Source organism: Nelumbo nucifera, chromosome 1, assembly GCF_055504915.1.
Source record: "Nelumbo nucifera cultivar China Antique chromosome 1, China Antique-T2T, whole genome shotgun sequence".
NCBI classification, from domain to species: domain Eukaryota; kingdom Viridiplantae; phylum Streptophyta; class Magnoliopsida; order Proteales; family Nelumbonaceae; genus Nelumbo; species Nelumbo nucifera.
This window is the reverse complement of record NC_142649.1, coordinates 109712287-109739239: the sequence shown is the minus strand read 5'-3', so window position 1 is coordinate 109739239 and position 26953 is coordinate 109712287. Positions and strand designations below refer to the sequence as shown.

At 37.8% G+C, this 26953-nt stretch overlaps 2 protein-coding genes across 10 annotated transcripts in view; one reads left to right on the top strand and one right to left on the bottom strand.

Annotated features, from left to right (window-relative positions):
* The window catches only part of LOC104605893 (uncharacterized), an 86761-nt gene extending 82576 nt beyond the window's left edge, over positions 1 to 4185 (bottom strand). For 4 of the 9 annotated variants that reach the window (XR_016078831.1, XM_010270837.3, XM_010270839.3 and 1 more), the window contains exons 1-3: positions 3613 to 3845; positions 3307 to 3433; positions 2734 to 2821 (exon numbers count right to left, since the gene is read on the bottom strand). Coding sequence is in view for 3 of the 9 variants with exons in the window: in XM_010270837.3 (XP_010269139.1) it covers positions 2734 to 2821; positions 3307 to 3386 (168 nt within the window). In the remaining 6 variants the exon portion in view is untranslated. Of the gene's footprint in view, positions 1 to 2733; positions 2822 to 3306; positions 3434 to 3612 lie in introns of all 9 variants that reach the window. The other 5 variants (XR_016078830.1, XR_016078828.1, XR_016078826.1 and 2 more) reach the window with 5 other exon arrangements.
* A 2059-nt stretch (positions 4186 to 6244) lies between these two features.
* Positions 6245 to 10524, top strand: LOC104605894 (large ribosomal subunit protein uL18y-like). Its single transcript, XM_088903338.1, has 4 exons — positions 6245 to 6768; positions 10034 to 10160; positions 10258 to 10337; positions 10419 to 10524. Exons 1-4 carry the CDS (start codon positions 6685 to 6687, stop codon positions 10488 to 10490), a joined length of 363 nt encoding a protein of 120 aa, XP_088759464.1. The 5' UTR covers positions 6245 to 6684; the 3' UTR covers positions 10491 to 10524.
* The last annotated feature ends 16429 nt before the right edge of the window (positions 10525 to 26953 follow it).

Sequence of the window (26953 nt, the reverse complement as noted above, 5' to 3'; positions counted from 1 at the left end):
CTAGGTAGATCGCAAGGTTCAATCTAACACTAGGGCTTGCTGCAAGATCACTTTCAAACCCTAGAGCAGAGAGAAACAAAGTTGAGACAGTTCGGCCCAACAGTGGGGTTTGCTGTAAAACCCTAGTGAATCAAAGAGAGAAAACCCTAGAATGGTCCGGCCTCCCTCTCCAGATAAGTCCAACCTATCTTCTCTGATAGAACTTCTCTTAGAAAATAAATAACTTACAAGGAAAAATTGTTCGCTGCCTTCTAAGGTTACCCGAACCCGTCTTCTCTGATCCTTCTTGACCACCAACACTCTGCAACCCTAACAAGCTTCCAACAGCTGCTAGCACTTCTGGCGATCTCCAAGAATCAGTCTGCGAACTCCTCCTTTTCAGCTTCCAGTCCTAGGAGATTCTCATGTGGTCGGCTGGTATTAGACTCACATGAGAAACCCTAACTTGGCTCTGATACCATGTAGATGTTCAAGACTGCTATCAGTCTTGATCACTAAGAAACTTCAGGTTCGAAAAGAAGAGAAAGTGAAGAAGAAAGAGGAGAAAGAGTAGTGAGAGAGCAGTAGAACACAGGCTTTGAAAGGAAGGACAGAATCTCAATGTTCTGCCGCCGCCACTTCAATTTAATATTTATATGTTATGCTAGTTACATGAAAGGACACATCTGCCCTTGGTGTTTACATCATAACACAACAATATAAAATTGAAAAGTAAATAACAACTAGAATAACAAAATAACAGATTGACCATCAGCTACGATTAGATACATTCTACCCTACGGACAGAGTGGGACCACAGCTGTGGGGCCCACATCAGTGTTCTCTACAGACACGAAAAGGCATGTGCGGTTTAGTGCATTCTAGCTCTCCTTTTCTCAAACTCTCAGCTCGCATATACTATTACTGACTTAAGCATCGGAGCAACCTCGTCGGGTTAGCCACTCTGAGCTCTCTGATACCTCCATTTCTTTGCAATTTGAGCGACCTACTTGGCAACAGGCGTCCGAGCTGCCCTACAACTAGGAGCATCCAGATCGCGCACCATCAGTTGGGATGCAAAGGTGGCCAATTCCTCAACATCGAGCTCTCCTTGGAAAACAATACAAGAGGTATATCCAACCTTTATCAATCTAACCAGGTTTGATGTGGGATGTGGACCAAGGGTACTCTTTTGTGAAGACCTTTGGTTGGCCAAAACTCCTTTCAATTCTCTTTACACTGACCTTTATTCAATGTCTAACTACAAATTTCAACCCATCTCACATTTTGTTTCCTTTAGGTGAAGTGGTGAACACCTATACCATGCTTCAAAAGAGAAGCCAAATAAATGCCTCTCCCCTCATGTGTGCTTTCTTTGTTTTGCAAGTGGTGAATCCTACCTCATTTACTCCTTTATTATCTTGTTGTGTAGTTGTGGTCTTTGTCTAGGGGTCTTTTTGCTCTCTCTTTGGTTGCAGGTGGATTACTCCTTGAGATGTAGTGGGTCTCTTCAACTCAAATTTCGTAAGGCAACCAACGAAAAGAGGAATATTTATGTGGAAAACGGTTACCGCAACAGTGGTGTTGACTGTTTGGGAGGAAAGAAACGCAAGGATCTTCAATGAGAAGCACATGTCATAAGAAGAAATCGTGTAAACTGTAAAGATAAAAATTGCACAATGGATAAAAACACTAGAGCTCTTCCAAACTTTTCAATGACTAACATAATAAGTGCGTGGAATGAAGTGGCACACTCTTCTAAAGAAAAAGAAGAAAAGGTGATGGAATGGAAGTCCCCAAATAGCAATAAAATCAAGCTGAACTTTGATGGCAGATCTTTAGGAAACCTGAGACTGGCAGGCATTGGTGGTGTTTTTAGAGATTCCTAAAGCAAAGTGATGGCAATGTATTCAGGACCTTTAGGGGTAGGAGATTCTCTAAAGGCTGAGCTTTTAGTGTTGATACAAGGTCTAAAACTTGCTAAGCAAGCAAACCTAAACAACTTGGAGGTCGAAGGGGATTCAAAACTGGTCATCTCTTGGACTAGCACAAGGGTAATGTTCCTTGGATTTGCATTTTATAGACATACCTTGAGGGAAATAGAAAGTCTGACAAGGGAACTCAATGCCACTTTTACTTGGATTAGAAGGATTACAAATGGGATAGCTGATTCATTCGCCAAGCAGGGGGGTTATAGGCAGCAGTTGTTTTGGGTGTTATTGTAGTCTCTTTTTTGGGCTTGATTGATAACTTGTGATTTATTGTGATTCTGTAACTTGTTTTCTCATATATTAATAAAATTAATCCTTCCTTGCCGATCAAAAAAACGGAAAATAATTGTCATATATAAGTAAGAGAAGATGGCTAAAGACCAAAAGGGAGACAAAGAGAAACATACCTATTACAGTCTCTTAATTTTTCCTATTTGATTTATATAGTTCTTTGCTATGGTTTTGAACCTTAAATGTACAATTGTAATTCTTCTAATGATCTCTCGAAGGTTTATTAACTAATTCTATGTTTCTAGGAAACTTTCCTATCTTTTAGATTTTCCAAATATCTTAGTGAAATTAGCAAATTATCTCCAAAATTTCTCCCAACTCTTCATGACAAGATGTCCATTGATATTGAAATCATGAAACATGGTTCCATCAATATAAAGTCCAAAACTGGGGAAACAAGACAGCAATTATGATGCTAAGTCACAAGGAGGATAAATGAGCAATAATATCTGTAGTTAAATATAGGGCTAACCTTCGCCACAAGCTTTGCACTCAATCTTGAATATAGGGAATCCTGGACACTCTTCAATGATTTTAATGTTGTGTTATACTCATTTAATCTGCAAAAAGGAGAAAAATACAACATAATCAATTGTTGCTGACAAAGAGATATTGCCAATAGCACAATGGAACAAACATTATTATGTATAAGAGAAGATAACAACAAAGCATTAGTAGAAATTAAGTAATTAAGAATCTGGTTAGTACTTGAGAAAATGCAAAATCATAAAGGCATTATCTAGTAAGTTTTTTTTATTCCTAATTTCATCTGCTTCTCTTTTGTGTAATTACAATAACAATTACAAGCAATTACACAGCTGTAAAGTTCAAAATCTTATTTAATACGTGAATTTAAAAAAAAAAAAAATCTTATTCAACATTAAGTTGCCATGGAAAACCATAGTTCAATGAACAGTTGCTAAGTGGGTATCTAACAATGAAAACACAGGCAAAATTCTTATCCTTTAAATTCAGCTTCTAAGTTAATAAACCCGATAGTTTAAATCGTTCAAAAATATAAAATAAACGAGTTGAGAAATCTTACCTATAGTTGACGCAGACAGCACATATAGACGCGAGATTGGAGTTTTCGCATATAGCACATTTACTGGCTTTTCTGGTCATCGTCTGGTTTTGAACAACAAAACAAATCGGCACAACTTCCTCGAAACCTGGACACACAAATCCATAAAAAATCCAAAGGAATTAAAAAGAAGGAAACAGTATAGGGCATACTAAACCAAAAAGAACATAAAAATTTTATCTGAAACAATGCAACTCAATCCATCAAATGTTAAAAAATGGTAAGGAATTACTAAAACGAAATATCTTGCCATAAGAACTAACCCACCTTAATTCATATATTGGTTCCAACTGTAGACAACTCGAATCTCCATCGAATTCTTAGAAAGATAGGAAAGAGATACCCAGTTGACTTAAGAAACAGAAATGCTGACATAACAATTTGAGAATAATTTTTCCCTGAAAATTCGTAGAATCCATAAGATTACGACGACGAAGAAGAAGAAGAAAAGAAGAAAGAATAGAAAAGGTAAATATAAATACAAATCATAAACGTCTGAGCTTTACTACCAAAAAAAAAACCGTCTGAGCTTATTACAGTGAGGAATATAAACAAATTGATCGAAAGCCTCTTTCGAGTTTCGATTAGCCCATCAGATGATCAGATGGGATTTTGATATGTTATTATGTTGGAATCGATTCGATTCGGTTCGTGGTTCGTCTTCGTCACACGAAACGAAGAGCCCACGATTATTACAGGTGATGCGATGCACCTAAGCCCTGCCGCGTGCCGCCAACGTGAAAACGGGCCACCGTAGATCCTCCTGGAGAAACCGCTATTTTGAAATCTTTTCCCTTCGACTCGGGATTCGACAGTTGTATGAAAAAATTATTGGATTGGAATCTTTATCGTGATTCGTGAATAAATAATTAAATGCTGATGTGGGCTTCAATGCTGAGATGTGTCCCATTGACCAGGGATCTGCTACCAATTCTGTCCCAACATGTCACTGCAGTTTTGTTTGTTTTCGATGTACGACTGCAATGGCTGGTTGGGACGTTATTAACACCGTGTATTGATAAGCTGATCCGAACTCGAAAAGGAGGCATTGATCCAATTCTAACTAACCCTTCTCAACAAAATATAAATATATTAGAACGGAACGTCTTCAAGGAGGAAGAAAGTCAAAAGGTTACATCAGAAACCGAAGCATTTTACGAGCCAAAGAGGCCAATTACATAAGAGAGAAAAAGAGTTTAGTTGAGCCTTCTTGTTTTTTTAGTTGAGCCTTCTTTGCGACCAAGTCTGCAACTCAGAATCTCACAAGAATGAATAGGTTTTCAACCCCCACCCCAAAAAAGAACCGATAAGTAAACCGCATTCAAACTCAGAAATCTGAAATTACAGTCTCCTCTTAGTCTATTAGTAGCCACCTATAACCCATATCCTATTTATGAATTTGGCATTAATTCATTTCACCTGTATTGTGGAATTAAGATTTTTAGGGGTGGACTGAACAGATAAACCCAAAAAAATCTCTCTACTAGGTTGCGTTTTTGGTAGAAAGAGCAAAACACAGAAGTTTCCTACTTTTTCTTCTTCTTTTTTTATTTTTGGGTTTAAGAAGGGAATTAATTTATTAACAAAATCAAGGCATACTGATCAGCTAAGACAATTTTTTTCTCTCTTGTAGCGTAGGTGGCGTTCAATAAATCTAAGGTTGAAGTCTGAAAATAAAAAAAAAAAATAAAAAATAAAAAACTTTCAAAAAATCTCTAAAATCATTCGGTGGAAAATTTGCTTTTATATCTGAATATAGAGGGGTTGGTCATTAATTTGCATGTTATCACATCTAATAAGTTTATGTTTTACAAATTTGCCCCTCAAAGTCATTATTTAAATAAAAGTAAATAACAATGATTGAAGTAATAGGATATTATAAAAAATATTATAAAAATAATACAAAATATAAAATATGATAATAATTAATAAATAATATCAATAAATATTAAATATTAAATATTAAAACTTATTATAAATATAATAAAAATATTAAAATAAAATAATAATGGTAATAACAATTAAATATATAAAAAAGATCATTAATAACATAGAACTAATATAAAGTAGTAAAAAATAATGTAAAATAGATTGATAAATAATAAAATAATGTGAAGAAGAAAAAATAGTAAAATTTTATTAATATAATAGTAAAAATTATCATCAAAATCATAAATAGTAAAAATAATATAAAATAAATAGTGCAAACTAAATAAAGTGGTGAAATTTTATTATAATTATAATAAAAAAGTAAAACATAAAACAATGACAGTAATAAAAAACTAAAATAATATAAAAGAGACCATAAAATAATACAAAATGGATATAAAGCATAATAAACAGATTTATAAATATTAAAATAATATAAAAAGGCAAAATAGTAAAAAATTAATATAAATAAAATAAAAATGCATTACAAGAAAAATGGCCTAAGTTGGCGGTCCTCTTGACCGCCACTATACTAATATCTAAGGTGAAGGTCTTTCTAAGACTGTTGCCTCAATTGAATTGAAGAAGTGGCGCGGCGGTCTAAGAGAATAGACACGACATTTTTACAAATAAACCGGATTTGAACCGGTATAATCTACCATAAACCAGTCTAACACAAGGACACAGGGAAGCCAAAAATACTTCTCCCGCACGCTCTCTGCTTTCTGTTCGATGAGAAACCCTTCAGATCCCAAACCATCATTCTTCTTGTCTTCTTCTCTTCGATCAGTATCTGTGGCAAGGAGAGTTGTGCCTTAACCTATGCCCTCCTTCCTCTTAATGTGCGCACTTATTCAACTCAGCAAACCCTTTGCTTCCAGTAGGGAGATGGTATGCAACAAATGAAAGTGAGAAACAGGAAACTGATGATGGTGAAAGATAGAGCATGTGGCTTGCTTGGTGAAAATGAGCACTGACACCATCTCTGACTAAGAATCCAAACCCTAACTGAGAACCAAGGTGATGCAGAGGAGAACCGTAAAACCCCCATCAGAGAGAGAGAGAGAGAGTATAGCAAGATGGACACCAACTCACCAAGCAGTGAGCAGCAGTAGCAGGGATCGAGTAGAAACCACTTCAAAACCCTAGAGCTTCCAGTGGGGAGATGGTATGCAACAAATGAAAGTGAGAAAACGGGAAACCGATGATGGTGAAAGATAGAGCATGTGGCTTGCTTGGTGAAAATGAGCACCGACACCATCTCTGACTGAGAACCCAAACCCTAACTGAGAACCAAGGTGATGCAAAAGAGAACCGTAAAACCAAGATAGAGCATGTGCTTGCTTGGTGAAAATGAGCACCGACACCATCTCTGACTAAGAATCCAAACCCAAACTCAGAACCAAGGTGATGCAAAGGAGGGTGAGGATTTGCCTTATCAACCAGGACAAGAACAAGTATAACACACCAAAATATCGATTTGTAGTAAGATTTGTATCCTTAAAGTTCTTTTTTTTTATTATGCTTAAGTCACATTTTTTAGATCTTTTTGGTTCTTAAGTCAAGAATGACTGTTGATGAGGGCGGATTTGGCCCTCCAATGATATTGTGACACATGGCACCTCATGACAATTAGGTGCACTGGGCTGCTCGCCACCAAGCAGCCCGGCACTTCATAGGCAACTCGCCACCAAGCAGTCTGGCACTTCCCAGACAACTCGCCACCAAGCAGCCCGGTACTTCATAGGCAGCTCGCCACTAGGCAATTCACCACCAAGCAGCCAGCGCACTTCCCAGACAGCTCGCCACCAAGCAGCCCTGCACTTCACAGGTAGCTCGCCACCAAGCAGCCCGACACTTCACAACCAGCTCGCCTCCTAGTTAGACCGACCACCGCATGGTAATTTCAAGGATCTCACCATCGTACCCCGCGTCTTACGGGATCATGCCTTGTAACGGCTAGTATTAGCTCACCCACTCCCCAATTCAGGCAGGAATGGGCAACCTCACCGATTGGTGGCGTTATCCCCAACTAACACGGAAACAGATCCCATCACAGCGGGGATCCAGGAACTACTCCACCAAACCAGCAAGGACTCTAGTATATCAAGACTTCACCCCCTAGGGACGAAAAAGAAGAAAAAAGGATGGGTGATCTCTACTCTCTAGCTCTCTCACAATCCAATATCATTTTCAGCTCACAACTAAGTGCTAACTTAAGCATCGGAGTGACCTCGCCGGGTAAGCCACCCCGGGTTCTCTGATTCTATTCTTGCAGGTCCATCGAGCCTGTCGTTGCTGGTAGCCAGATCATCTCCTACAGGGAGCAGCCGGATTGCGAAACATCATTTGGCACCGCCTGTGGGAAACACTACAAAAAACTAAGTTCTCATCCTCTGAAGGGCTAAATCCTCTTCTTCCAGAAAGCTAAGTTCCCGTCCTCTGAAGGGCTAAGTCCTCTTCTTCTAGAAAGCTAAGTTCTCACTTTTTAGAAAGTAAAGCTCTCGCTTTCTAGTTTTCATTTTTTATGAACTCAAAGACATTGCAGGAAGTTGATAGCTAACAGACTAAGCAGCTCTACCAACTTTATTTCTACTCGGATAAAACCTCATCAGTCCTCTTCGCAAGGTCCCCTCTACAAAGATGAGCTCTTCGTGGCTTCCGCGGGAGTTGACGGCCAACAGACTGCATGGACGCCCTTGCTGGTCGAGCCTTCCAAGGCTCCCGTGCGAGCTAGCGACCTAAAGTCAGTAGTACTGCCCGCGTTGGTCGAGCTCCTAGTAGCTTCTTGTAGGAGTGGGTGACCGGAATCATGAGGCTGATGCAGCACAATCATAGCTCTAAGGCGCCCACCCGATGGCCTGGCGCAGCTTGACGCGACCTGGCAACCTGCGCGCGGCCTGGTGTCCTGGCAGCTTGGCACCTGCGCGCGGTTTGGCGGCCTGGCCCAGGCACGAACTGGCGAACTGATAAAAGACTTCCTCACCACCTAAGACCTAGTCGCCTCTTCAGCATGGGCAAAATCAAAAATCAAGGAGAGTGGACTACGAGTCGCTCCTAGAGCCTAAGGGCTAAAGTGTCGAACTGGCAAAAACTTCGGCACCACATAAGACCCAGTCGCCTCTTCGGCATGGGCAAAATCAAAGATCTAGGAGAGTGGACTACGAGTCGCTCCCAGAGACTAAGGGCTAAAGTACCGAACTGGCAAAGACTTCGGCACCACATAAGACCCAGTCGCCTCTTCGGCATGGGCAAAATCAAAGATCAAGGAAAGTGGACTACGAGCCGCTCCCAGAGCCTAAGGGCTAAAGTGCTGAACTGGCAAAGACTTCGGCACCACATAAGACCCAGTCGCCTCTTCGGCATGGGCAAAATCAAGGGTAAGGAGAGTGGACTGCGAGTCGCTCCCAGAGCCTAAGGAATTGAATTGACTCTTACGAGCTCATCCAATTAGTCATTTCATGCCAAAAGGAGCAATCTACTCCCTTCGCCAAGTTACTTTCAGCTCGGAAGTGGGGGGCAAATGATGAGGGCGGATTTGGCCCTCCAATGATATTGTGACACATGACACCTCATGACAACTAGGTGCAGCCCGACACTTCACAGGCAGCTCGCCACCAAGCAGCTCATCACTTCCCAGACAACTCGCCACTAGGCAGCTCGCCACCAAGCAGCCCGGCACTTCCTAGACAGCTCGCCACCAAGCAGCCCGACACTTACAGGCAGCTCGCCACCAAGCAGCCCGGCACTTCATAGGCAGCTCACCACCAAGTAGCTCGACACTTCACAGGCAGCTCGCCTCCTAGTCAGACTGACCACCGCATGGTAATTTCAAGGATCTCACCATTGTACCCCGCGTCTTACGGGATCATGCCTTGTAACGGTTTGTATTAGCTCACCCACTCCCCGATTCAGGCGGGAATGGGCAACCTTACCGATTGGTGGCATTATCCCCAACTAACACGGAAACAGATCCCATCACAGCGGGGATCCAGGAACTACTCCACCAAACCAGCGTGAACTCTAGTATATCAAGACTTCACCCCCCAGGGGCAAAAAAGAAGAAAAAAGGATTGGTGATCTCTGCTCTCTAGCTCTCTCACAATCCAATATCATTTTCAGCTCACAACTAAGTGTTAACTTAAGCATCAGAGTGACCTCGCCGGGTAAGCCACCCCGGGTTCTTTGGTTCTATTCTTGCAGGTCCATCGAGCCCATCGTTGCTGGTAGCCAAATCATCTCCTACAGGGAGCATCCGGATTGCGTTACATCAACTGTTATGATGAAATGCCTAATCAAGAAGCTGGATGGTGTGATGTATTCTTCCCTTTTGGAGTGATGTACTTTCCTTGTACGGTTCATCAATTTTCCAGAAAAATGAGGAATCTCAACTTTCCAATTTAATTTGCAAACTAACACTTTTTTTGATAAATTAATTTGCCAACTAACATTGAGATTTTATCTCTGAAAATTTCACATGGCAATGGCAATTGAGAAGCTTTACCACCTTAGTTGGTTTTGATCTCATTGAGATATGGGATTTATGGTAGGTTATTTGTTGTTGATAAGTGATGAGCTTGTATGCCATGTAGAAGGTGTGTCTGTAGAGACTTGGGGTTGTTAAGAATGTGGGCTTTTTATATGGATCACCAAATTAGCAAGTGTGTTTTTTTTTTCCGTTTTGGCGTCAAGTTTATGTGGGTCTATGGTAAACATGGTATCTTGTTATCTATGTTTTCAATCTTAAAGCTGCTACTAGACTAACAAAGATTTTACTGCACAAGTAATATCTGCAAGTATTGCTGGTGATATGGTCCTTGCAGCAGCATATTCTCATGAGTTGCCGCGCTATGGTCTTGAAGTAGGTCTGACTAACTATGCAACAGGTATGAGGTTCTTTGCGATTGAAAGTATTTCCCCCTTTAATTTCTTTATTTAACTTTAGTATGATGTTGGTATTCTAATAATTAACATGATCCCCAGCCTACTGTACTGGACTTCTCTTGGCTCGCCGAGTACTGAAGATGCTTGAAATGGAAGATGAATATCAAGGCAATGTGGAGGTATTTAAAATAATTTGTACTCTTCCTTTCCATCTCTTTTCATTGAAGCAATATACTGTGATCTCACCTTCTTTCTGTTAGGCAACTGGGGAGGATTACTCTGTAGAATCCACAGAGAGCAGGAGGCCTTTCCGCACTCGTTGGCTTTGTTAGAACAACCACTGGAAACCGTGTTTTTGGTGCCCTTAAGGTAAAAAAAAAAAAAAAAAAAAGATAGCCAGTACTGTTTATTAGTATTGTGTTCTTATTTCTTCATTTAGTTGTACATCATATTCTCCAAAGGACTAGTAGCTACCATATATGTTGTGAGCATTTCAGTTTTTATGTGGGAGGTTTTTCTATCTATCATCGGTTTTATTCAATGCACAAAAGAAACTTACTTGTGGAAACTATGAAGAACTTTTCAAAGAATGTATGACCAATGCCTCTAAATATATTGAACCTCTAGACTGCCTTCATTATCTAAAGAAAGGGAAAATTTGAATTTTTTTGGGGGGTTGTTGACCATAATCTCAGCCATGTCTGAATAAAATAGTTTTAAGTTTGCAGGAATGACAGGTTGCCAGCAATGTCTGTAATCATATCAGAATGCATTATGAAGTTCTCATCCTGTTATCTAAGACTGAAGGTCCCCAGCTTCTGCACACTATGTGCTCATATTGTTTTGTAGAATTGGCTTTGTCAAGGGGATTAGGCCATATTTTTGCCATAGTTCCTCTTTTTCCTTGATAGAATTTTTGCATATTTTCATAGGGGTGTCTGTGCTAACCATAAATGAAGCTCCATGTGCTTTGAAGCTTTCACGAGAACATTGTCATGGGTAGAGACAAATTGTTGTTTGACCGCTTTGTCTTGCCAGCTGAAGACCATTCCTGCAGCTGTCCTCGGAACTATTTGGGTGGAAAGAAATAATTGAATCTTCTATAACAAAGAAAAAAGTGTAGATGAGTTAATTTGTTGTACTGTGAGTGGATTGATCTCTCGGGTCTTTGTAGTCAAAGAGTTTAAGGAGCAGAATCTTTCTCAGTTGCTTAGCTCTCAGTCTTCCTGCGTAGATTGTTTCCTTTACCAGGAACATGTTGTACTATGTTTCTCCTTCAATAAAATTTTTACTTTGAACCACTATTGATGCTATAGAATATTTTGCCTAAACCGACGGTCTTCCTGGGTAGATAGTTATGCCCTTATGGATGTTCCTATCTTTATAGTTGGAAGATGTGCTGCATTATTAGAGAACTTGATAGATTTTTTAAGTTCTTGTACTATTTATATGTCAATTGGATATTGTATTTGAACAATGTCTTTTGGATATTTTAATATATAATCTTTGAATTAATAGATTTCATTTTAATTGATTTTTATCAAATGGTTTTGTTGTACTAAACAGGTATGAAAATGCTAAATCAATAAACAATTCAGGTACCACAAAAAATGCAACAATTAAGTGGGTATATGAATTAAAAAAAAAAGGTATATGCCGGCGGTCATGTCTGCCGGCTCAGCTATCAATGTGACCAAAAAGATTTTAGAACTAACATGGTATAAGTAAAAATGAAAAAAAAATAAATCTAAGCCGGCGGTCATGCAACCGTCGGTTTAGCCACAAACAACACCTAAGGCGGCAGTCTTTTAACACCTAAGCCGGCGGTTCAGACCGCCACCTAAGGACACGAGAGTTTGACAGAAATCTAAAGTGGCGGTCTTTTGGTATCTAAGCTGGCGGTCTAGACTGTTGCTTGATTAATGCTAAGTCGGTGGCTCAACGTGACCGCCGCTTCAGAGCAATTTAACTCATCTTCGACCGGCCATCTAAGGTAGCGGTCTTTTGCATCTAAGCCGGCGGTCCTAATCTAGGGCAGAAGCTGATAAGGGGGCGGACGCTTGACCACCGCCTTAGATCTAAGGCGGCAGTCGAAAGGCCTAAGCTGGCGGTGGCGGCCCTATGACCGCTGGCTTTGATTGTTTTTCCTGTAATGATGTAAAAAATATCAAATTTATAAAAGGGTAAAATACAAAAACCTCCCCTAAAGTTTCTCACAATCATAAATACATATCCTATACTTTCAATGTAACAAATACCTCCCTTGAACTTTTGAGAAAATTGACAAAAAAAACTCCCTTTCATCACTAACCTAGATGGAAAGCGTATACATTTACAAAATTATCCCTAGGGCATCATTTAAATATATCATAAAATATCATATTTGCCCTCAATCGAGTAACGTCTCACTCACAATTTACCATTCTTTTTTCAGAGCAAAAGAACGTAAACCCTAACACTTGTAGCAGTGCCATTGCTTGGAATATTCGGCAATTGTTCTTGATCGGCTTTGGAATTTGCCAAGTCTAAGTAACGATTGGCAAGTAGGCAAGGTTTTTAAAACCGACCTGAACAACAAACTAGTTAGGGGTCTGGTTTTTGGGTTGAACGGTTTGACCGTTCGAACTGAACTGATGGCCCATTCTGACAAAAAAAATTTAAAAAAAAAAATAAAAATTGACCAAACCGTTGATGGTTCAAATGGTTTGACTACTCGGATCAGCAGTTTGCTGACCAAATCAATGGTTTTGAAAAAAAAACGGTTCTGGGGTAAAATGTTGCAGACACAAAAGCAGTAGGCGCAGTCATAGGCAGCGACACGCATAGCAGGCAGCACAGCAGCACGCACCGCCTGACAGCGCGCAGCAGGCACCGCACGGCAGCAGCACGCACCGCACGACGGCAGCACTGCGAGACGCGCGCACCGGCCGGTAGCAGCAGTAGGGCGGGGCCCACATGACAGCTCATCAAGGTGGATCCGCACTTATCTTACCACATCAGTTCTACTTGCCAACTCACCGCCAGCTACACCATTCCTCATCCCTTATCCTTATCCTTATCTTATCTTAAGTAAGAGTTGTGTTACCATTAGGAGTAGGTAATTAGGAGTTTGAGTTTAAGTTGGATTACCCTAGCCTAGCCGAATCCAACAAGGAATTTCCTTCTATAATCTCCTATTTAAGGAGCTACAAATTGAAATAAAGGTATTCAGTTTTCCAATCTAGAGAAGAGTGAGGAGAGTTCGGGTGGTCTCTTGGACAAATCACCCATTCGGTTTCCCACAATAGGGTCTACACGCAAGGGAAGGCGCAAGGGAAAGCAAGAGGTTCCCCCCGTGGACCGACCCGTGACGAGATCCTACGCCCGGGCCCATAACATTATGGTATCAGAGCCTAGCGTCATGAGCAACATGGAGCAGCTATCATCCAGGGTTCACGAACTAGAACACCGACTCGTTGAAAATCATGCGGAAGTAAGAGAAGTCAAAGAGGATGTCAGGGAGCTTCGGTGCCTACTGGAGTTATACTTCTCCACCAAAGAAAGGAGTCCTGAAGAGGCAGCCACCAATAACAGCCGCCGTCCAGATTGGGCCGAGGACTCCAGTGAACGACAGAACGCCATCCCAGCAGCAGCGGTCATACCCAAATACAGTCGTCTGGAGTTTCCCTCGTATAGCGGCAGCAGTGACTCACTGGGATGGCTGTACCGTTGTGAGCAATTCTTCCGTAATCAACGCATGGAGGAGAAGGACAAGGTCACCCTGGCCGCGCTCCACCTGATCGAAGAAGCGCAGCTCTGGTTCTACCGAGTGGAGCAGGAGGAACCAGGTCTTAGTTGGGATCAGTTCAAGTCGTACTGCCTCCTTCGGTTCGGACACCCATTAACAAGCAACCCCTTGGGGGAACTCATTAACCTCAAGCAGACCGGGACCGTAGCAGAGTATCAGCGGCAGTTCCAGACCCTTCTCGCCAGGGCCTCTTCAGTACGCCCAGACCAACAGGTGGATATGTTCACAGCTGGTCTAGCCGAACCCCAGAGAGTTGATGTAGAGATGCAGAACCCACCTAACCTGGTCACGGCAATGAATTTAGCTCGAGCCTTCGAACGCAAACTGCAGATTAGCCGAGGGCCATCCAGCATGGGATGCCCAACAGCGGCTTGGACAAACCCGAAGCCTACTGGAGGAGGGTCTTCGCTGGCAGCCAACAGGGAACCACTCGGAATGGCTCCATATTCAGCAGCCAGCCCAGAACGGAAGACACAGACAAGCACCAATTCCATATCAGCATCCAGTGTGGGGAGCAGCGGCGGTATACCCCCTATTAAGCACTTGTCCAGGGCTGAGATGGCAGAACGCAGGGCGAGGGGGCAATGTTTTAATTGTGATGAACTCTACTCAGCAGAGCACAAGTGCAAGAGACTTTTCTGCCTCCTAGTGAAACAAGAGGAAGATGAGGATGAACCCCCTCCATGGGAACCTAATCTAGGAGGACAAAGCCATCCAGGATTCCTTTGACGGTGTTTCCGACACCCATCCTGAATTCGAGCTTGAGGACAAGCTCGTAGTCCAAGAGGGGTGTAATGTTGCAGACACAAAAGCAGTAGGCGCAGTCATAGGCAGCGACACGCACAGCAGCACGCACCGCCCGGCAGCGCCGCATAGCAGCACGCACCTCCCGAAAGCGCGTGGCACGCATCGCCCGGCAGCGCGCAGCACACACCGCACGGCAGCAGCACGCACCTCACGGTAGTAGCACTGCAAGACACGCGCACCGGCCGGCAGCAGCTGTAGGCCGGGGCCCACACGACAGCTCATCAAGGTGGGTCCACACTTATCTTACCACATCATCTCTACTCGCCAACTCACCGCCAGCTACACCATTCCTCATCCCTTATCCTTATCCTTATCTTATCTTACCTTAAGTAAGAGTTGTGTTACCATTAGGAGTAGGTAATTAGGAGTTTGAGTTTAAGTTGGATTACCCTAGCCTAGCCGAATCCAACAAGGAATTTCCTTCTGTAATCTCCTATTTAAGGAGCTACGAATTGAAATAAAAGTATTCAGTTTTCTAGTCAAGAGAAGAGTGAAGAGAGTTCGGGTGGTCTCTTGGACAAATCACCCATTCGGAGAGTTCGGTTGGTCTCTTGGACAAATCGCCCATTCGGTTTCCCACAATAGGGTCTACACGCAAGGGAAGGCGCAAGGGAAAGAAAGAGATTCCCCCCGTGGACCGACCCGTGACGAGATCCTACGCCCGGGCCTATAACATAAAATAGAACCAGTCACCTAATCAGTTTCTCGGTTTTTTTGGTCCAACCATCTGGTCCAGTCCGGTTTTGAAAACCATGCGAATAGAAGTGAGCTCCTAACTACCGCTACTGTTGCCGCTCCTATAACCAAACTATGCATGATCTATGCTTTGTTGTTGCTCCCTAATTCAGTAGCAATACAAATTGGTCTTCTCTTTCTTGTTCTCCATGGGACTGGAAGGGAGAGTCGGAATGCGAGTGTGTACTAGTTCAGTAATCAATAGTTTGTTTTTTTTAATGAGAATTGAGAAGAGATGAATAGGCAGCTATCCATGTCCATGTTCTTCACTGTCGACTATTCTTAACTGATGACTGTGGAAATAGTTCATAGTAAATTTTATGAAATTTATAACAGAGGATCATTTCTACTAGGATTTCCTATTTTAAACTATGGTAAAACTTGTAAAGTTAAAGATATCCAATTTCCTGGCATTTATGTAACTAGAGTTTCAATTGTATTATAATTTATTTGGGAACATTTTGGAATTTGGAAACATGTCTGGATTTGTTCATATCAGTATCTGAGACTTTATGTTTAAGGAGTAATCCATATAATTGATATCATTCTTTTGAAAGGCTTGTGCTATCACTCCAATTTGGTGTGCATTTTTTGCCCATGCCAAATACTTCAAAAACGTCAAAGAGTGGAAAGATGTTCCTCTCCCTTAGTTGATGGATCATGGTTTCAATGGTTGGAAGATTGAAATAGGAGAAATAAAAATAGCAAATATTCTTTTGGAGCTTGTCGGAGTTTCGAACAAGTTTCCTCTTTCTTGGGTTGATGAAGTTTGAAGGGAGAGGATAAAAATCGAAAGGAGGTGTTTGTCGAGTTTAAAATGGGGTTATTTAAGAAATTATGTAAAATAATTTTAGAAGGGTGTATAATCAATATTTAGAAAAAAAAATAATGCATGAGCCTAATGTTTTCCACCTAGGTTAGTGACGGAAGGGAGGTTTTTGTCAAGTTTCTCAAAACTTCAAGATGGTCTTTGTTACAATAAAACTATAGGCAAGGTTTTTGTGATTGTCAAAGACTTTAGGGGAGATTTTTGTATTTTACCTTTTATAAAATAATAATGATGAAAATTAAAAAATAAAATAATAGATTTGAGCTTGGGATGATTTTGGGTTTTTCGAATTCTTATAGAGGCACCTTTGGAATAAACACTTTGTGCGCTAGCTCTGAACGTGATTAGAGGTAACACAAGGTTTGAACAGGAATTTTCATAATTCAGTTGCTCCATTCGGAGATGCAGCGAGACACCCACTGAGCACTGAAAAACAAGTTTTTAGCATTCGGTGGTGTATTTGGCGCTACCGAATAATAACCATATTAAAGGTAATAAATAGATTTATATGGAATTTTATCATACATAAAACCTAGATATATGTAGCAATAAACTTGTCTATAAGAAAAACTTAAACCTGCCCAAGATGACTAATACATCCCTACCCTAAGAGTATAGGTGTAAAACGAACTACACTGCCCATTACCCGACACGACCCTTGGAACCAAGTTAGGCTAAGGGTTTGTGGCCTGTGGGTCATGTAGGGGTGATCATTTTAGCTTGGCTCGGAAAATCTGGGTTTGGGCCTATATTTTTTTGTTAAGGACCTGCATTAAGCCCACAAAATTTAGGGCCAAGCTTGGGCCTAATTTTTTAGGCCAAGCTCAGGTCCGGTCTGACCCGGATATTTATAAATAACATATATATGTTATTTAAAAATATTTGAAAATTGATGTTTTATATATTAAATAGAGATTAATAGATATCTATAGGAGATTAAAGATTTTAATCCAAATTATAATCTAGTATTTAATGAAATATAGAAATTATTAAACTCTAATCTTCTCGGTTCTATCTCCCTCACCAATTTCACAAAACTAACGCCGCGCTCAATCTCTCTCTCTCTCTCTCTCTCACCAAAAGATGAATCTTCTAGTGATGAAGACTCCATTGATGAAGATAAATCTGAATTTTAGAGTGGTTGCAAGTTTGGGGTAAAATTGAAACCATTTTTAATATTTTATTACTTTTTACATTAATTTGAACTATTTTTTTAGTTTGCTAATATCTTTTTTATTTCACTTTTTATTGTAGGAGTTGAATGGAAGTTGGAGCCCCTTATAGAGATGTTTAAAGTTGTTTTGTGGATATTACATGACAATGAATGGCTTTTTTTTTTATAAAAGAATGGATATTATAGGTTCTAGGTTGATTTTTTGTTGATAGAAGAATTGGTTTGTTAAAATTATCATTTTTGGCATACTAATAAGCATATGAAACTTATAAATTACAAGGTATAATTATTTAATTTCTTTTATATTAGAAGCTTTTATCTTGATATTAAGTTTAAAGTTTCTTATAGGTTACTATAGTCTCCATGACAATAAGTGAAAAAAAGTACAATTGTTTAATTTTGAAAATGAAGTACAATAATTAGGCACGGAATCTTGGCCCAGCCTATCCCAGGCTTATATTTTTAGGCCCATAATGTAGGTCGGGTCGGGCCTAGGCCTAGCCTAAGCCCATTGTTGTGAAGGCAAAGCCCAGCCCGGCTAGGCCCATGATCACCCCTAGGGCCATGCCAACCCACAACCCATGTGGACACATGCTAGTGCAACTTACGAGCTAGGCACAACACAATCTAATTGAAACTAACCGTTCTATAATGGTTGTACGAGGGGTATAAATTAAGGGTGGATTCAAGTCGAGCCGAGCCAAACTGTGTTAGGCTCGAGCTTGAGTTTGATTTGAGCTAGAAACTTGAGCTTGAGGTTGTCTCAGTTCAAAACTCGCAAGTTTGAGCTCGGCTCGGCTCAAGCTTGACTACAAGCCAATTTTTTTTTAAATAAAAATATACATATAAAAATCTTTTTTATTTTACATACAAAAAAATTAAGAATTATAAAAATCATTTATTATTATACATATAAAAATAAAAATATACATATAAAAAATGTTTTTATTTTACAAACAAAAAATAAGAATTATAAACATTATTTACTATTATACATAAAAAATAGTATATATTAAATATGATTATATAAAATAAAAATACTATTATACATATAAAAATATATAATAAAAAATATTTATTTATTATACTAGGCTCGGAGGCTCACGACCTGAGCTTCACTAGGCTCGAGCTCGTCTCGATTAGCAAACAAGCCTATATATCAGGCTTGAGCTCGACTCGAAGCTCGATTTAAACTAAGTCGAACCGAACTTTTCATGAGCCGAGCTCGAATGTCTTGTGAGAAGCTCGACTCATGGCCACCCCTAGGTATAATGGCAAAAATACCTTCAACAACAATAAGCATCTACTTTGGGGGCTATTTGTGTATTTTACAAAAGGGGTGCAAAATGACAAAAATGCCCCCCAAGAGTTATAAACAACTAGTTCAAGGGCATTTCAAGTAATGTGATAAATAAAATTTTATTAATTGCCCAAAATACCCCTTTCAACAACTATACATAATTAGTTTTATGAGGATATTTTGGTCAATTCAATTATTTATAACCCCTATAAATACTTTGACCCTTATCCATTTTCATCACAACGATAATTGTTCAATTAAATACAGTATTTCATTCTCATATTGTCATATTACTCTACTCTCATGCAATCATACTCTTATATATATATATTGGGTATAGATTTATAATTTATGTTATTTTCTTCAATTTTTATGATTTATTATTTTTTTATAAATTTTCTATGTATTTCTTTGTTTTTTAAAATTTATATTGTTTTCTTCATTTTATGTGTTTTTTTCATAATTATTTTACAATAACATATATATAATGGGAAAAATAGAAAGTTGAGGGTAAAGTTGGAAAATAAAATTAGTGTTTTGACCAAACCAATTGCACCATTCTCATTTTTCTATGTGATATATAAGTTTCTATGATTTTCTACATTTTTTGTAAATTTTCAATGTATTTCTTTGTTTTTTGTAATTTATATTGTTTTCTTCATTTTATGTTTTTCATAATTATTTTGTAGTGACAATATATATAATGGAAAAAATAGAAAGTTGAGGGTAAAGTTGGAAAGTAGAATCAGAGTGTTTTGACCAAACCAATTGCAACATTCTCATTTTTAGTATATAAGATATAAGATATACATGGTATAGAAATTTTTATGATTTTCTATTTTTTTTGTAAATGCTTGTGTATTTCTTTGTTTTTTTTTTTGTAATTTATATTGTTTTCTTTATTTTGAGGAGAAAGGTGCATAGGATAATGAGACACCATTTCTATTTCCTCCTTCCTATTGTGAAGTGGGGGGAATGGATAAGATATACACTATACAGAGAGGGGTTTAAAAGAGAGAATTGGGATTTTAAAATTTATTTCTTCGCTTCATGTGTGAATGATAATATTTTGCATTTTGCCTCATGTCGTTCTGCTCGTCAATGGTGGGGTTGTTATTTACATATCTAAGGACTAACGTTTGGATATAGGTTGATCTTGATTAGTTTAGATTCGGATTTGATTTGAACATCCGTCTGATTTTTGTAGAAGAGTCTGGATCTCCTGCCAACAAAACACATTCCAAACCCCTACGACCCTACCAAGTACCAAATCTCTACTGTATTACGCTGGTAGGGTGTTAGATTATTAGACTGGCCTGATGATCATCGAGAAAAAAACACCCTAAAACAAATCAATATAATGAACCTGAAAGCATTATTGATCCAATACAACTTATTATGTTAATGGAGATAATCGAAATAGAGGGGAAATGGAAAAAAATACTTGAAAAAATAGGGAGAAAACCAAAAAAGGCTTCATTTAATCATCTAATTGATTGTTTGATGATGAAAATAGAGGGGTCGAAAAAATCCATTCCTCCCTTCAATTTGAATTCGTGGGTTTTGGGCAAACCATCTGATACTTGACACATGTTGGCTCTAATCAATGAAGAGGTTCGTCAGGTAGGCTTGACGGGAGTAGGCCTGTCAATGATACCTGAAAATCTGAGGCCCAATTCGACATCCAATCTGATTATCTTGGAATCAGATAACATATTTATGTAATCGGATCAGATTCGGATGTTACAATCTACATTCAATTAATAATCAAATCGGATTTGGATTTGACCCAATATGATTTGATTAAAATTTGAATATGATTATGTTATAATATTTATTAATTTTAATATATAAATTTTACATAATTATATTAAAATTATATTTTAAATATTATAGTATATATGAATTTATATATAATAAATTTGGTATGTTATATTTATATTAATTTATTATATATAAAAGTTGAAAAAATAAATGATTTTTGAATTTTACTGATATTTTAGAGAATTTAAAGTGGAGTCGGATTAAATCTGAATCCGATATGAGTTTGTTAGGATTCAAATTCGAATTCGAGTCTCTAAATCCAATCAAATTTTGGATCAAATTTGAATATAGGTTCTTAATATTCGGATCGGATGCAGATTTTGCTACATCCAATCAGAACTCGATCCAATTGCAGCCCTATTGGGGAGAAGATCAAATAAGGCCTAAGGGGAGAGAGAGAGAGGAGTAGGTTCCATAGTGGTTTTATTATTATTTTATTTGCTACAAGCGTGAACTGTTAACTAAATAAAATTGGAAAAATAAAAAAAAAACTATTATTATTATTTTATTTGTTTTATCCAATTACAAGTGTTAACCGTTAATTAAATAAAATTAGAGAACTAAAAAGGGTAAAAATGGAAAGTGAAAATCAGGCTTTTTCACAAAACATTGTCACCATCCTTATTTTTATAAATGGTACAAACAACATTCTCATTTTTTAGTATGGTATATAATTTTTTATGATTTTATATATTTTTGTAATTTTTTTGCGTATTTCTTTGTTTTTTCTGTAATTTATATTATTTTCTTTATTTTGAGGAAAAAGGTGCGTAGGATAAGAGAGATGTCATTTCTGCTTCCTCCTTCCTATTGTAAAGTAGGGGGACTGTATAAGATATATACTATGCAGAGAAGGGTTTAAAGGAGAGAATTGGGGTTTTAGGATTTATGTCTTCGCTTCATGTGTGAATGATGACATTTGGCCTTTTGCCTCTTGATGTTCTACTCACCAATGGTAGGGTCGTTATTTGCATATCTAATGCTTAGCATTAGGATATAGGTTAATCATAATTCATTTATATTCAGATTCGAATCAAACACCCATTTGATTTATATAGAAGAATCTGGATCTCCTACCAACAAAATGCATTCCAAACCCCTATGGCCCTACCAAGTACAATCCCCACGATATTATGTTGGTAGGGTGTCAGATTACCAAATTGGTCCGATAATAATCAAGAAAAAACACCTAGAATGAATCAATATAGTATATGTTTGGCATCGATGCTGTAGCTGCAACACTGATGTGTGACTTGGAATTGTTGTTGCCAGGTAGGACGTTTCCTGCAACTTCTTTTTCTGTTTGGTACCAAAGCTCTAGAAAATGTTTTCTGCACTTCTACCCATTATCCACTGCCACACACTGCCCTATTGGCAGCAACGAGCCGCATCTCCAGGAAATGCCAAATTTGGTGTTGCTCCAAGCCATGCCTTCCTAATTTCCAAGGCATGGCTTGGAGCACCATTTTCTACGGAAAAATGGTTCCAAACAAATGACTGTTTCCTGGAGCACCGTTTTTTCCTACATAGCGCTGATGTGGCACCGTTTTCTAGAGCAACAACAACGATTCCAAACAGACGCATAATGAACCTAAGAGCACTTCTCGATCCAATACAACTTATTACGTTAGGAGAGACAATTGAAAAAAAAAGGGAGAAAAAAAAACTTCATTTAATCATCTAATTGTTCCCTGATGAAAAGAGAGAGGTTGAAAAAATCTATTATTCCCTTCAATTCAAATTCGTGGTTTGGGCAAACCATCCAATACTTGACACGTGTTAGCTCTAACCAATGAAGAGGTCCATTAATTAAGTAGGTGCTTCAGGAGAAGATCAAATAAGGCGAGGAATAGGTTCCATAGTAGTCTTATTGTTATTTTATTTGTTTTATCCAATTACAAGTGTTAACCGTTAATTAAATAAAATTGAAAAATAAAAATATAACGAAGAGTAAAATCAAGCTTTAAAATAAAAAACATGATAGAGGGTAAAAATGAAAAGTAAAAAATCAAGGTTTTTGACAGAACATTGTCACCATCCTTCTTTTTATAAATGGTGTATATATATATATAGGCATTTTAAGAGGGGGTAGGATTGGAAATATGAAATCAGGGAAGGGTAAAATTGGAAATATAAAATCAGTATTTTAAGAGGGGATAGGATTGGAAATATATTGAAAATATGAAATGAGGGAGGGGTTGAATTGGAAATGTAAAATCGGGGTGTTGGACGATGGATGCTCATCCATTTCTGTTTTAACAAATGAGTAAGATATATATATTTCAACAAGGAGGCTTAATCAAGTGTTTCAAGTTGAAGTTGGCAATTTGGGAGACTTAAAAGCTTTGTCTTCAAGTTGAAATACCAAATCCGTGGATCAGACTCTGAGGATTGAAGTGCAGTTATCAAGTTAGTTAGATTATCTTTATAAGTTCTAGAATTTAATATTTATTAAAATGCCAAGTTCTACTTAGACTCCCTTTCACCTTGCGTCATTTGATGAGTCACAATAATGATAACACTACCAATTTACTACCAATTTTCAGAACTAGTGCTACTGCTATTGAACAAACCCAATTTGATGCTGGTTCTAGTAATTCTAAGGCACCAAAGAAGAAAACCACGAGGTTTGGGAATATTTTACCATGAATGATATAACAGGAAAGGGCATGAGAGCAGTTTGCAATAAATGCAAGTGATTTTATCTATCAAAGTAGTACCAACTCAAATCCTAATTGGGTTGGGTTTGGATCATTTTCCAATTGTTATTCACAAGAAAAATGTGACAAGATTAGCTAGATACACTTAATCCAACGTATAGAAATATTTTTAGAAATACAACTATATTAAATGCTATAAAAATTTTGAAATATATAAACAACATTTAATTTCTATTTTGATAACTCTTTATTCTAAAATTTATTTCTACAACTACTCATTTTATTGATTAAAATTGGATTTTACATAAAAGAACTTTAGGTTTTAGAAGATTAAAATGGTCACATATTAGCTCAGCTATTGCAACTAGTATTTTAAAGACTACACATAATTATGTTATAGAAAATAATTTTTTTTTTAAATTACTCTTAGTAATGCTAGTAATAATGATGTAGCCATAAGTGTTTTAATATCTCAATTAAAACCTATTTTAGAAGGGAACTTATTTCATATTACATTTGCTCATCATATTTTAAATTTATGTGTACAAAATGGTTTAAATATAATTTCAAAACATGTGTCAAAAATTAGAATTTTTATTTTATATATTATATTTTCAAGTGCAAGAAAACAAGATTTTAAAAATTTATGTCATCAATATAGAATGAAATATAAAAATTTTAAGTTAGATTTCCAACATAGGTGGAATTCCACTTATGTTATGTTAGAAAATAGTAACCATATAAAGAAGTTATATCAAACTTTTATAACCAAAGAATTTCAAATAATATGATAACTGATTTTGATTGGGAAATGAGAAATTGTGTAAAAGAATTTTTACAAATATTTAATGTTTCTACAAACATTTTTTGGTATTTATTATCCAACTTCCTCTATTTTATTTAATCAATTATTTATAATTTGTGATTGTTTTTCAAAACATAGAAAAACAAATGGAAATTAAATTTAAAAATATTGAAAATACATTTCTCCTTTATATTACTTAGCTATAATATTATATCTTAGGATAAAAATAGGAGGTGTAAATATAATCCTTAATTCATATAGTCCAAATATGCAAATAGATATAGGTAAACGAAAAGAAGAAATTTAAAAATATTATTTAATATGTATAACTTATATGAATCTAAAATTTAAAAAAAATGAGTTTAGTGCCACCTATTGAACAAAGGAATAGTAGTCCTAGTAGTAATACATCAAGTTCATCTTTCAGTGAACTTAATTTTTATTTGTAAAATAATTTTTTAAGTTTCCTTACATAAAAGAAAATAAAAATTTTTAATATTTTAGCTTAATAAAAAGCATAAAAAAATGATTATCTTATGTTTATTGCCTGACACATGATCTACTAACCAATTTAGTGTTAATAGTAACATCGAGATTTTGTTTTAGTATGGAAAAAGAGTGATATATGAGAGAAGGAATATGATGACAGATAAACATTGGGGATATACATTTGTTTGAAAAATTGGTTGGATGCAGAAGTTAAATTGTTATCTGTACCATGCAAGTTATCTCTAAATCTTTTCAATACCACTATTTTTTTTTTCAATTTTATTATTATAGCATTTTTCAATTTCATTGTAATTTTTTTTTAAGTTCATATTGTACAAATTGATTATTTATATGAAATAAATTTAATATTTTTTTTTCAAATTATTGGGGATACGATGCAATATCATCACCCTGCTATCGACTAAAATCGGATGAATACGCCAGTACCCCACCAAGGAGAATGAATTTGCAATCACCTTCAAAAATGTGAAACCATAGATTTCTGACAAGTATTGTATTTGTATGTTATGAGCTTTCAAATGCCCCATCTCCTTCAACATCATGAAATCTCTGGTAAGCCTACGCACCCACGTTACCTAGAAAATGATATCAACATCAAACTAATGAATAGATGAGATGGGTAATGTTTTATTGGTGAAAAAGGGATTGATTGCATAAATTGATGAGATGGGTAATGTTTTTTGGAGGAAAAATTGAAGTTGTATTTTTTATTATTTTCATTTTTCATTTCGAGGAGGAAGAAAGGGAGGATTATCTGTTCTGATTTTTGAAATCTCAATCAAAAAGTTATAATGGAGAGAGGGGAGGAGCGGATGGGAATAGGGACACATTCACGAGAGGGAATTAAATTTCTATTTTGAAAAGGAGAAAATATTGTCGGAGCCAATTTTAGGTGCTACCAGTTCAGGTATTTGAAAATCCCAACTTAAGACTATTGATTGGTCCTTTGTTTTCTGTTTCAATGTTGCCATCAATTGGTTGTTTCAGTGGCAACAATATAGGGGGTGAATGAAACCTGAAACGATGGGAACCCATCTGCAGAAACCCTGATTTAAGCTTTCCCCAAGTCATCAGTGGCGCTCCGACTGATGCAAAATCCACTGTAACAAATAACATTCCTTTACTTTTGGCGCTACCGAGCCATTTCTGGATGTTGGATCGGTCGTAAGTAACGCCGATGCATAGGCTTACCAGAGATTTCGTAACGTCAAAAGAGATGGGGCATTTGAAAGCTCAGAGAGAGAAGTGGGGAATGAGGGAGCGTGGCTTTTGAAGTTGGGGAGAGGAGTCAAAGGGTAAAGAAACAGAGAAGTCTAACGTTTTCCGTCTGGATTAAGGGAGGTTTTTGTCAATTTCTTTAAAAGTTAAAAGGAAGTTTTTGTTAATGTGAAACTAAAGGAAAGGTTTTTATAATCGTCAAAAACATTAGGAGAGGTTTTTTGTATTTTACCCTTCCTTCTTTACCGTTCGGCGGCCGTCCGTCTCCACTGCTAGTCCTGGCGCCACTATTCTCTCCCTGTTGATTTACCTATCTCTCCTCCCTCTTCAATCTCTTCGGATATAGCTCAATCTTTCTCTGCTATATTTTTATCTTCCTTTTCAAATTTTTAAATCTCTAACATTCCTTGGTAACCAGTTTCATCTCTAACCAATGCAACCAATCGCTGCAACTATATATGCTTACTAACCACCGCATCAAGGTTAATTTTTGCCGTGTTTTTTAATGGATGCCTTTCTACCACGAGCAATCGTAGGGCATAGTCACCATCTGTACACCCAATCTCCTATCAATCAGGATGGGGCACGCGTTGCTCCATGCATGTATCCCACTAGAAAATTATGAAGATGAAAAGGGAAGGTGTCTCCCTCTCCCCACCCTCTCAGCCCCACCGAATGCTCTCTCTCTCTTCAGCATTCCATGATCCCAACTTTACAGGAAGGGAAAGCTACATAAACCTATGCTTTTGATATTTATCTTGTCGCCACGCCACTTCCCTTCAATGGCAAAGTTAGGGGTAGGGGGGCCTCCAGCCCCTCCAACTCGGTTTGGGTTCATACCAGAAACAGCCCCCGCCATTCCGCCAATGGTTTTCTTCTCCTGCAATCTTATTGTTTACTGTCTCGCTATTCGTTCTTTCACTTTTCAAAAACCAGAGGTTTTCTTTCCGCTGTTTCTCTGTCTTGTAAGTGTGACATACAATCAAACAGCTAACATGCAACCGATTACACGTCACGCCTAAATACATCAATAAACAAAGACTTTTGTCTACAAATGAGGCCGCATACGATGGATTTGTCATTTGTGGGCGACACCGTCCATAGAAAGCAATTCCCGTTCTTTGGCTCTGCCAGGTGCCATTGCCA

Coding starts and splice junctions, on each gene's coding strand:
- LOC104605894 (XM_088903338.1), top strand. CDS start 6,685: ATGCAAAGGAGGGTGAGGATTTGCCTTATCAACCAGGACAAGAACAAG. Junction 6,769..10,033: donor ATCGATTTGTAGTAAGATTT/GTATCCTTAAAG, acceptor AGCTGCTACTAG/ACTAACAAAGATTTTACTGC. Junction 10,338..10,418: donor AATATCAAGGCAATGTGGAG/GTATTTAAAATA, acceptor TCTTTCTGTTAG/GCAACTGGGGAGGATTACTC.